Below are 12,302 nucleotides of genomic sequence, written 5' to 3' on the forward strand. Positions count from 1 at the left end.
GTGGAGATATTGTTGATCATTTTTAAGGACATGACTCTTTCAGCTTAAATAGAATAATAAATGACTAATCGACAAACAAAGTCATGGATGACTGTATGCAAACTGACAGAGAAATGTACCTATCTGGAGGCCTGCCCTAGCGACAGTTGTGTTTGGAGGATCAAGAGAAGAGGGCGGGGCTTGAGTAGGTCACTTGACTAATCGACGAAGAGGGGGCAGCCCTAATGTATCACTGTGGGTGTTGACAAGATCAGTGGCACAAGGATTAGACTAGTGTGACCATTAGAGAGAGAGAGAGAGAGAGAGAGAGAGAGAGAGAGAGAGAGAGAGAGAGAGAGAGAGAGGCAGACAGATAGAGAGAGAAAGAGGGAGAGAGATATGGGGGAGGTGTGGAGAGAGGTGGCAGGGCAACCTCACTCTAAGCCCCACACAAAACTATGCCTTGTGTTTGGGCCAAACAGTCGCTCAGAGAATTGATTGCGATACACTCTGGACGGGCACACACATAGACACACACACAGACACATACAGACAGACACACATAGACACACACACAGACACATACAGACAGACACACATAGACACACACACAGACACATACAGACAGACACACATAGACACACACACAGACACACACACACACACACAGACACACAGACACACACACCAACAGACAGACAGACACACACACACGCATGCACGCACACACACACACACACACACACACACACACACACACACACACACACACACACACACACACACACACACACACACACACACACACACACACACACACACACACACACACACACACAGAGACAGACAGACACACACACAAGCATAATAATCTGCTTGGTTTGTATCAGCATGTTAGTTAGTGACAGCTACTGGCAGTTGTCACCGACAGACAGAAGACGCACACACACACACACACACACAGACAGACAGACAGACAGACAGACAGACAGACAGACAGACAGACAGACAGACAGACAGACAGACAGACAGACAGACAGACAGACAGACAGACAGACAGACAGACAGACAGACAGCCAGCCACACACACACACACACACACACACAGTTACACTAATCACGAGACAGGTGCACATACCGCCCTCCAGTGCTGCTCATTTGAAACAAACAACAATTGCTCCTTTATGTGTCAGACGACAGATCCGGCCCCTTGTCTCATGTGAGTCGCGTTCGTGACTCAATAAATCTGTCACCTTATTACATGTGTTTTACAGGCTCAGGGGGAAGGGATGCAGCTGGAGAATCCAATGTCATAATGTAAAATACAAGCCTGCATTGTTATTCAACATAGTACAATAATCTACACCTGAAGCTCTTTTTTACCTTAGCCACATATTGTGCTTATGTGAACAAGATGTCATATCATAATTATTTGTTTAAATGGTAAATGTCAAATGGTGCATTAATATAGCGCTTTTATCCAAAGCGCTTTACACTTTGTTTGTCACATTTTACCCAATCACTCGCACATTCACACACCGATGGCGGAGGCAACCATCTAAGGAGCAATTAGGGGTTAAGGGTTTTGCTCAAGGACACTTCGACACACTGCCCGGGAGGAGCGGGCATCAAACTGGGAACCTCCGGATTACCAGACGACTGCTCTACCTCCCTATGTTTAAGATAGTCACGTAAACATATTGTAGATAGAATAAAAACGTTATTAGCTGCAGCGTTTCAGGCCACATGGTAACCTCTGCCCCATGAAGAACTAAAGGGGTGTATATACTGTGGTTACATAGGTCACATACAATTATCAAGTACTGTGGGCCCACCCGGTTGGATCCCTGCCGGCGCCACATTTAGTGGGTCATTACTCATCGTTGGGTAACAGTGGCGCACCGGTTAGCACTGTCGCCCCCCACGACGAGAAGGTCCCGGCCCTGGTCCAAAACCCCACTGGGGCAGCGGAGGGGGGGGGGTTCTTTCTGTGTGGAGTGTTGCACATTCTCTCCGTACTCCTGTGTGCTTCCTCCGGGCGCTCCGGTTTCCTCCCACACCGTAAAAACACACGCACCCGCTAGGTACACAGTCCTGCCCTTGACCGAGGCACTGGCATTCAGACTGGCCACTGGCCACGGCTCCTAAATAGTTAGGATGGTTATATGTAAAAATAAAATTATGTACTCGGCAAATAGAGATTCTAATTGTAATCATGATGCATAGTAACAAGAACTAACCTAATAATATAGTGAAAATAAAAAGATTTAAACATTATGATGAAAAGCAATGCAGCACATGTATTAATGTAGCTAATATAATTTATTTTGAACCTATCCTTGTGTGAAGGAATCCTTTTATTCCCTCTATTGTTACATATTCATTATGTTATTCATTTCATTGTTTTATTCAAGAATCTGGACATTTGTTCTGCCATAAATGTATTACGACAGGATTAGCCAATTTATAAACACACAACATTTATTGAATTGCATTCCTTTAATTTATCTTTTATTTACACTGAGCCGACTTTCATTGTTTAAAAATCAACAGCGTTATTATTACTCAAAGAAGGGATTAGTTATTGTTGACACAACTCCACAGAGACGACTTGATATGATTGTTAGTACCGTAGTGCAGTTAAATCCACTGTGTTGCCTAATAAATACAAAAATAAAGCATGTTTCCACATCAAACATACTCTCTCTCTCTCCGTCTCATCGGATCACATTACAGTATTGTGTCTCCTTTGTACACAGAGGAACAGAGAGCACACACAGACACACACACAGACACACACACAGACACACAGACACACACACAGACACACACACAGACACACAGACACACACACACACACACACACACACACACACACACACACACACACACACACACACACACACACACACACACACACACTTGTGCAAACATTTAGGCCTTTTCAAGTGAAATGGATCCATTTGGCCACTAGATGGCGCAAGGCGTTACAGTCACACAGGCACACAGGTTAGATTAAATAGAATAATTTACAGCCTGTGCACAGCGACCTTGCAAACAAATGACCTTCAGGGTAAAACGGTCCATGTTCAAAGTGCATAGAAAATGTCTTCATTGCCGTCCTTGACATGACGCATTCACACACACACACACACTCACACACACACACACTCACACATCCGTCCGTGCACGCACGCACGCACGCTCGCAGCTTCCTTCCATCCCGTCTCCCTCCACAGGGGAAGAGAGGATGGCGCCTGGGAGTGTTTGAGTAATCCTATTACTCTTCATTATCAGGTCCCAGCACAGACACAAGCTGTGAGGTTGACAGTGGGTCCGGTTATACACGGGCCCTCCCTCCATCGTCCACATCTCTGAGTTCATAAAGCCGGGGCGCCACTCTCTCTCTCTCTCTCTCTCTCTCTCTCTCTCAGAGCAGGCGGTGGCTCGCTCCCGTCTGGCGACGGTGCGTCTCAATACAAGAGCCAGTCCTTCCAGGACGTAAAGGACGGGTCTTGGGTCTCACATGTGAGAGTCGGTGGTCAGCTCATAGAAGAGGACGTAGGCGTCGCTGCTGCACACTTGGCCAGAGGACATGGGGTTCACCCTGTGGGAGAGAGGAGCGTACGTTAGGAGGAGACCGTAAAACACAAATCATTCGCTTTTCACAAGACATGTACGTCTTTTGGACACACCTACTCGCGCCGCGCGTTTGATTTGCAATCAGTAAAACGCATCAGAGGACAGACGCACCTTGGCATGAACTGAGCCCGATGAAGCCGTATATATTATGACTGCGAGAGCGTCCAGTATTCTACTGTTCATGCCAAACAAAAGAGGCGGATTTCTCTCGGTTGCCGTCTTGTGTAAAGAGGTCCGTGACGCACCTGGAGTCGTTGTAGCTGTACCACTCCCCCAGGGCAGGGTTCCTGCAGTAGGCTGTGTAGTGGCCCCCCCACTGGCTCCCAGAGTGGTTCGATACCGCGTACAGGTCGTACACCGCGTTTGCTACAGGTGGAGGAAAAAGAAAAGATAAACACAATTCCATCAGTCAAAATAATGAATGAATCATTGAGACTAGGAAGCACATAAGTCTGGCTTTCAATTTTTCAGGCGAACGATGTTTTATATGAAGACGGCAGGTTGGAGTGTTGTGTTCACCGGTGGTTAAAGACAGTAGCACTGCGGTACTCAGGTGATGTATCACATTCACACCCCAGCAGGTTTAGATTCACTTTAGGTTGACTTGACAACAGAAGATACATGGGCTGTATATAGAAGTTAAAGGTGCTATAGATAACATTCAGCCACTAGATGTCGCACTAGAGCACCAGCATGTCATTTATCCGATCAGGTGCATTCCACGTGGGGGAAATGGGGAAGTAGGGAGGGGATACATGTAAACAACAACAATTTGTTTTGGACCCGCAAACATTTGATAAATAAATTAATCAATCATTTCTTTTGGGGAAAAGCAATACTTTTATTCTGCACCTTTCTAAAAGCTCTGTGGATGTATTCTTTTTTAAATGATTACTCTACATAAAAAAATTATTAAAGCACCTTTAAAAAATGATTTGTATGGTTCCTCCTGTCAAGGGGTTCAACTGTGTCAATCCGCAATCCTAAAGACTAAACTTCATGAACGTGAGAAGAAATGTGTGTGCCCTTTTTGTGTGTATTTCCCCTGGTCTTTATCCAGGAACTTACTGCTGTTCTCGGAGGCAAATTCCTGGAGGTCCAGCTGTTCAAGGGGGAAGTTGACGTAGGTGGTCAGCTTGCTGGTGGAGGTCCTCGACTCTAAGAAACGCTTCAGGTCTGGGAGGAGCGTAGGGTGAAGGAAAAAGCACACCAATAATCCCTAGGCTGCTGTTAGCAGTGTGACCTTGATGCCAGCACCTTGATAGTTGATAATACAAGCCTGTTTGTAAGGTGGATCTAGCTTAGTCCCTGTCTGGATCCAGCCAACAACAAGGACACAGTGACCAGTGGTGGAACAATTACACAGTTCCTTTAAGTAAAAGTAGAAATACACAGATAAAATAGTACTCTGGTAAAAGTAAAAGTCCTCCATTCAAATTCCTACTTAAGTAAAAGTAGAGAAGTATTCAAGCCTCAAACCATTGACCTCTCAAGGTTAAAGTGGTATGTGGTTCGGTTATGCTGCTCTAATTACATCCAACAACTCTGAAGATAACAGGCTTCAAATGTGAAAGTCTATAATCTTCATACATTTTTGCCATGTTTTCCATGCAAACCCCTTTTCTTCAAAGTAACTAGTAACTGATGGGTTCAGATAAATGTAGTAGAGTAAAAGTACAAAGGTCCCTAAAATGAAAATACTCACGTAAAGTACAAGTAGCTCAAAATGATACTTAACCCTTTCACTACCACACTACAGAAGGTTAACCCTTTCACTACCACTACATACGGTTGGTGTAGTGAAAGGGTTAACCCTTTGTCGTGTGGCAGTGAAAGTGTTAACCTTCTGTATTGTCGCAGTGAAAGGGTTAACCCTTTGGTAGTGTGGTAGTGAAAGGGTTAAGTACAGTACTTGAGTAAGAATACGTTCCACCACTGACAGCGACATAGATGTGAAGCACGAGGGGCAGATTCCCTGAACATGAGTCAAAGAGCTATGCCCGTGAGCCGCCACCAGGGGGCAGGGGCTGATTCCCTGAACATGAGTCAAAGAGGCGTGATTTTTTTCCGTAGCCTCTGTTTGCGAAGACCCTCTCTGATTGGTTTAGCTCCGAAGGGCTCTGGGATAGAAATGTCCGCCTTGTACATATATATTCTCTGCTTCGAAGTGGTTATGCTTTGGCCCTCTTTCGAAGTGGGTTATGCTTAAAGTTATGGTTACCATTAGGGATGTCCCGATCCGATCACGTGATCGGGATCGGGGCCGATCACGTGATTTTCCGAAGATCGGGATCGAAAAAATAATAATAATAATTTGGGATTTTTTTTTTTCTTTTAACTTTTTTTTTTTTATTCAACAAACATGACCATGTTCACGTCTTAAACTCATACTGAGGCCTTAGTTTTGGTTTTAAATTGCATATCATCATTCATTTATTTATTGTCACACAGAGCAGAAGAATTTTGCCAAAACAAACCAATAGTATCCAGCTGCAGAACGGCAGACCAGCCACACTCTCAGACCCAATTTTTTTTAAATTTTTAAATTTTTAATTTATTTTTAATCCCAATTTCTCACATTAGATTCACCCTGAATGTTGACGTTATCCAGGTGAAAAGTTAACTTCATTCAAGCGAGGCATTGCAATTCTTGACATAAATCATTTGATGTATAATTAAATCAAAGGAAATGCGTTTGGGTCTGAGAGTGTGGCTGGTCTAGCGTTCTGCAGCTGGATACTATTGGTTTGTTTTGGCAAAATTCTTCTGCTCTGTGTGACAATAAATAAATGAATAATGATATAGAATTTAAAACCAAAACTAAGGCCTCAGTATGAGTTTAAGACGTGAACATGGTCATGTTTGTTGAATTAAAAAAAAAAGTAAAAAAAAAAAAAAAAAATTATCGGATCGGGAAAGATCGGTATCGGTAGATACTCAAAATGTTATCAGGGCAGAGATGATGAATCGTGTCATGGATGTTATCAGGGCAGAGATGATGAATCGTGTCATGGATGTTATCAGGGCAGAGATGATGAATCGTGTCATGGATGTTATCAGGGCAGAGATGATGAATCGTGTCATGGATGTTATCAGGGCAGAGATGATGAATCGTGTCATGGATGTTATCAGGGCAGAGATGATGAATCGTGTCATGGATGTTATCAGGGCAGAGATGATGAATCGTGTCATGGATGTTATCAGGGCAGAGAAAAGGATACGAATCACGAGGATCTGAGGGAACTTCTGGATGGTGAATCTCTTGGTACATTTCCTCCTGGCTTTGCATCTGTAGCAGGTCTGAGAGAGGCAGAGAGAACAATGAGAGTCTGTTTCTACATATCAAGAGAAATATTAGGGCTGTCTTTGTCGGTTTGGTCTTAGTCGACCAAGACTTTGTTAGTCATTTTTATGGCTGTGTTTTCTGTGCTGGATAAGTTATTTCCTGGGAGAAAAGATTGATGAGGACATCTCTGGTAAGAGATACCTTTTAATAAGGTTCTTTCTACAAGATTGCACGGGAATCAGATTTACAGACGTGTTGATTAAATAGATAAAAAGATTAAAAAAAAAAGTCCTATGGCTATTTGTCAACTAAGAATTGTAACAGCCCTAAGAAATAACACTGTAAGTTATAGGGAAGACAGAGGGGTGTATTATTGTAACTTACTGGCTGTTCTTCACCATCTAATACGTCGTCTTTGATGAAGAGCCTCATGCAGTCGATCAGAGGCACCTCCCCCGAGCTCCTCTAGGGGACACCAGAGAGCAAAGGGTTAGTCAGAAATCAGCAAACTTGATGAATGTGTGTACTTGATCTGCTGAGAGAGGGAAAGAGAGAGAGAGAGAGAGAGAGAGGGGGAGAGAGAGAGAGAGAGAGGGAGAGAGGGAGAGCGAGAGAAAGAAAGAGAGAGCATAGAAGAGAACAGAAAGAGAAAGATACAGAGAGTGTTGGTGTATGTGTCTGTGTGTGTGTGCATGCATCTGTGTGTGTGTGTCTGTGTGTGTGTGCATGCATCTGTCATCTGTGTGTGTGTGTGTGTGTGTGTGTGTGTGTGTGTGTGTGTGTGTGTGTGTGTGTGTGTGTGTGTGTGTGTGTGTGTGTGTGTGTGTGTGTGTGTGTGTGTGTGTGTGTGTGTGTGCGTGCTGACCTTTGTGATGGGTAGAGACAAGTCCCAGAAGGGATCAAACACAGTAGAGCAGAAGCCACATTCACTGCAGGTCAAAGAGCTCTTCAACTGGCCCACAAACAAGTCTGTAGGAGGAAACCCACCACACACACACAATTACACACACAATTACCCACACAAATACACACACAAATACATAGACCAAAACAAAGGCTCTATGCTGATATCCACAGATGTGTGTGTGTTCATGTTTTTGAGTCTCATTGACCAAATTCACACGGCAGCCAATCTGAGCATGACATAAGATTAAAATGGCCGCCGTGTGAATAATGGTCAATGTACCAAACCAGTGATTTCCATGACAACATTATCAAGCATTTGATTCTATGGCTGACATATTAGAGTGTACACCAAAATGACCACTCAAGAATACAAATTTGATGTATCCAAGCAGGTTCAATGGCTAATACATCATATCTTATCATAACTCTGTATATATCTGATTATGATATATATAATATACTGTTTCACTGTATATATATCATAATCATATCCCCTCGGGCTGAAGACACTTACCGACCACTTTGCTGTCTTCTCTCTCCAGGTACATATTCCACATCCGTCTGCCTTTCTCTGCGTCACTGTGGAGGGGACAGCCATGTTATTTCATATCAAACCAAACCCTGATTCTGTGTCCAAACAAAACACTTCCTTATGTTGTTAACACTTTGATCGCCATGGGTTAAATTCATAATTTACCATCCCTCGCCAGCTCTATTTGTCTATGGAGAAGTTCCCCTTCTTTGCAGGGCTATAACTTTTTAAATTCTATTGCTACATTGCCATTATTATGGCCCATTCAATGTCCTATATGTATTGTTCAGGGTGTAGCAACGTTAAACTTTTTCATTCACATATTCATACTAAAATATGGTCTAAAGTATAAGTATGTTTTTATCGTTTTCTGCAGCTTTCTTCAGAACGTGATTTATAGCCCTAAATGCATTATATTGATGATCAAATACAGTTTGGTAGGAATCTGTGCGAGATAAAAAGTTTCAACTGGACGTGGTTCTAGACGTTTCTACGCATCATCTGATGATGACCGGATGGGCGGGGGATCGTTTATAATTCCGTGGGCAGCGTTAGATGATTCATCCAGAGTGGGTCATATGTTCATCAGATCAGTTAGTATAGAATACGTTAGAATATAACGCTGAATCTTACCGTGGCTTCCTCGCGCCGCTGGCAGATGAGCGTGGAACAGATTTTTTTCTATTATGGGATGTAGAAATGCCCAATCCATTTCCAGGTTGTATAATAGTATATACGTCCAAATAACGTTGTTTATTGAGTTAGGGCGAGCGATCTATTATCCAGTGTTTCAAGATGGAGTCGCGGGAGCTATAGAGAGTGGCCGGACCACATTTGGATGAGTACTACCGGTTCAAAGGTTAATATCCGGTTGGCGATCTGCCGATCATAGTGTTAACAGACTCATACTAAAACAAAGACACAAATTGTCATACATGGGAAGCATTGAGCTGGTCCCAGATGAAGTGCAATGCATATGAGGTGCCACTAGGGGCAGAGTGGCTAATGTGCAGGAATGAATGAGTTAGTTAGTGACATTACTGGTCTATGAGGTGCTTTGCATCTAAAGTTTAAACAGTGACTTGTCTGACCCTTACAATCTCATAATAAAATTCTTCTTTGATAACTATTTTTTTTATCCACTTTTTCTCCTTATTTTCTATTTTTCTCCCATCCCAATTTCGTATCGCCAATTCTCCCCTCCCCTGTCTTGAACGTTGCTAGACTATGCCTCCCACTGGTCGGCTGTAGTGAGGATAGAAGCCTTGCATCACGTGTCCCCTCCGGTACACGAGGAGGCAGCCTGTCGCATCTTTTCACCAGACAGCGCGGACTCTCAGTGGCGAGGAGTAACGCGTGGGAGGCTCACGCTGCCCCCGATACTTCCTGTCTGTGCTGTACAGGCGTCACCCAACCGACCTGTAGAGTCGCTGTCCACAACGTCAAATCCCCACCCATTGACTTTCCACCCGCTACCTCTGCCAATTGAGATAGTATGACAACTGGCCCAAGCCGCAGGCAATGCTGACTCTGGGAGTCGAGACCGGAGCCTCTTGCATTGGTGACGAGCGCAATCTCCGCTACGCCCCCTAGTCGCCCCTCTTTGATTACTTAAAGGTAGAATCTGTAATGCAGTCAAACAGTGACCTCTTGGTATTGCGCTTTGTTTACTTTTCTTGTTTTGGCCTTTGATGTGTGTGTTGGAGTTTAGTAACTGATTATACTGTGGATTTATCCAGACCTCTCTTGATATAGCCCGAGGTGTGGCCAGCAGTAGCAACCCACACATGGGACAAAAACATTTTCTTTGTTTAACAAAGCACAATACCAAGAGGGGTTATTTTGCCTAGAGGTCACTGTTTGTTGACATTACAGATTCTACCTTTAATGGGCCATATGGGTACCTGCAGTATTGTGGTAGAATCATCTTATAGTGAACACCCACATTTATCAGTTTTGAGTGACTTGTTGCTGTCTGTCTTTAGTGGTGGTGAGATGTCCCTTACAAAGAAGTATCATGGTAGTTTGATGGTAATGTCAGTTGTGTATAAACTTGTATAAATACCATGCTACTGCCATGGTAAATGGACTGCATTTATAGCATTTATATAGCGCTTTTATCCAAATCGTTCAACAATTTATGGTAAGGTTACGTATCACCATGGTACCACTTAAATAATCCCATGGTATAATCCAATTCAAACCATGATACCAATGGTATTGCCAAAATGTTTGGTCACTACCACGATGGTAGTGAAATACAGTACCAAGATACTTCTTTTCATGATAATTTGTAGCCTTCACTGTCTACAACTGCCTTACACTGTGATCATAACTACCTACCTCAAACTATAGTCTACCCATATAACTCATATGATACAATAATGCTGTATATATATTTATCCACATTTGTCTGAATACACCTGCATATAATCCGGCATATAATCCTTTTTACATACCTGTATACTATATCTATATCTGTACATATCCCTTACCTACTCTTACTAGTTAGTGTTTTTATACCTGTATCACTGTACTTAATAATACTATACGATTATTATGATTAGCATTATTAGTCAGTAGTACCCATTTATATACAGTATACTCCAGTTGAATCACCTGTACATTGTATATTGCTATTGCACTTTACTGTTACACTCTGGTTAGATGCCAACTTCTTTTTTGCTGTACTGTACTTGTGTTGTGTTGACAATACATTTTAATCTAATCCCCAGGCCATCAGGCTGCTCAACGAACAATGAACACTACACAACAACCATCAAACTCACATAGCACACACATCCACATGCACACACTCACTTTAAACAAACACACTGTAGCACCCACTCCCCACACTTTATATTTATTGATAAAGGATTTGCACTACAACTCGTACACCTTACTGTAAATTGTACCTAAATTGTACCTCATCCCATTTCTGCTTTGCACTATATAGTATTGTATATTAGTACACTGCATAGTATATTGTATATTATATGGTAACTCAGTTACGTCTATTCTGCATCGAACATTGTACATATGTCTATACTGAACACTGTGACCTCATTTTCTACTTCTAATTTACATGCTATACTATGTTATTTGATACTTATCTTGTCTAGCACAGTCTCTGGAGCGTAACAGTAAGAAGCATTTTGTATAAAAGTATTCTGTACTTCTGTATGACAACTATTAAAGAAACTTGAAACTTGAAACTAATGTAATCTAAAATACCATTCCAACCCATAGGGAGTGGTGGTGGTTGTGGTAGTGACTTACGAGAGGTGGTCAAAGGTCTCCAGGGACACTGTGGGACGCACCGTCACCCTGTTGACTCCGTTGTGGAGGCCGTCCAGAAGGTAGCGCAGGAACTCCTGAGCGTCCTGCTGACTGGGAAGGGGAGTCAGATTTTATTTACGTTTTATTTATTTACAATCATTTTACAATGACCATAAGCGGCCGTTTTGCTCTTATGGCATGCTCAGGTTGGGGCTTCTTTCGCCCTTTTGTACTCACCTGCATAGTCCTTTTACATATCTGTAGGTACTAATAGACAGTCTCCTCCCCACCGCATATCGCTGCTGTCGGGACAAAACCTCATAACTCCATTTTTTTATTTATTTTTTATTATATAAATCAACTCCGTAGATCATCCTCCATATGTGTGTGTGGGTTTTACAAAGTTTAAACAATGGGAAAGCATTAAACCGATCATCTGTCTAAACCTCCTAACTCTATTCACCCTCAAATCTGTGTTAGTTTTTTTCATCTGCTGAAAAGTTGGGTTTTTGGAGTTATGAGGTTTTGTCCCGACAGCAGCGATATATTCTCTCCCCGCCGTATGTATATTTCTCTCCCACCCACCCACCCACCCCCTCCTAATGTACAGTCCCCTCCCCATCATATGTATATACTCTCTGTCAGGATCTATGGGTAACAGTACTGTATATTTGCATA

At 42.8% G+C, this 12,302-nt stretch overlaps 1 protein-coding gene across 1 annotated transcript; it reads right to left on the minus strand.

Annotated features, from left to right (window-relative positions):
- Positions 1 to 2,479: 2,479 nt before the first annotated feature.
- On the minus strand, positions 2,480 to 11,735 carry LOC311247967 (ubiquitin carboxyl-terminal hydrolase 2-like; the record flags this gene model as incomplete). Its single annotated transcript, XM_084338939.1, has 8 exons — positions 2,480 to 3,586; positions 3,867 to 3,987; positions 4,690 to 4,797; positions 6,843 to 6,921; positions 7,292 to 7,372; positions 7,773 to 7,876; positions 8,328 to 8,392; positions 11,625 to 11,735. Coding segments are annotated over 8 exons (754 nt in total), but the record flags the coding sequence as incomplete, so codon positions are not given.
- Positions 11,736 to 12,302: the final 567 nt, after the last annotated feature.

The sequence above is a fragment of the Notolepis coatsorum genome (genome assembly GCF_963971535.1).
Source record: "Notolepis coatsorum genome assembly, contig: SCAFFOLD_3724, whole genome shotgun sequence".
In the NCBI taxonomy this organism is placed as follows: Eukaryota; Metazoa; Chordata; class Actinopteri; order Aulopiformes; family Paralepididae; genus Notolepis; species Notolepis coatsorum.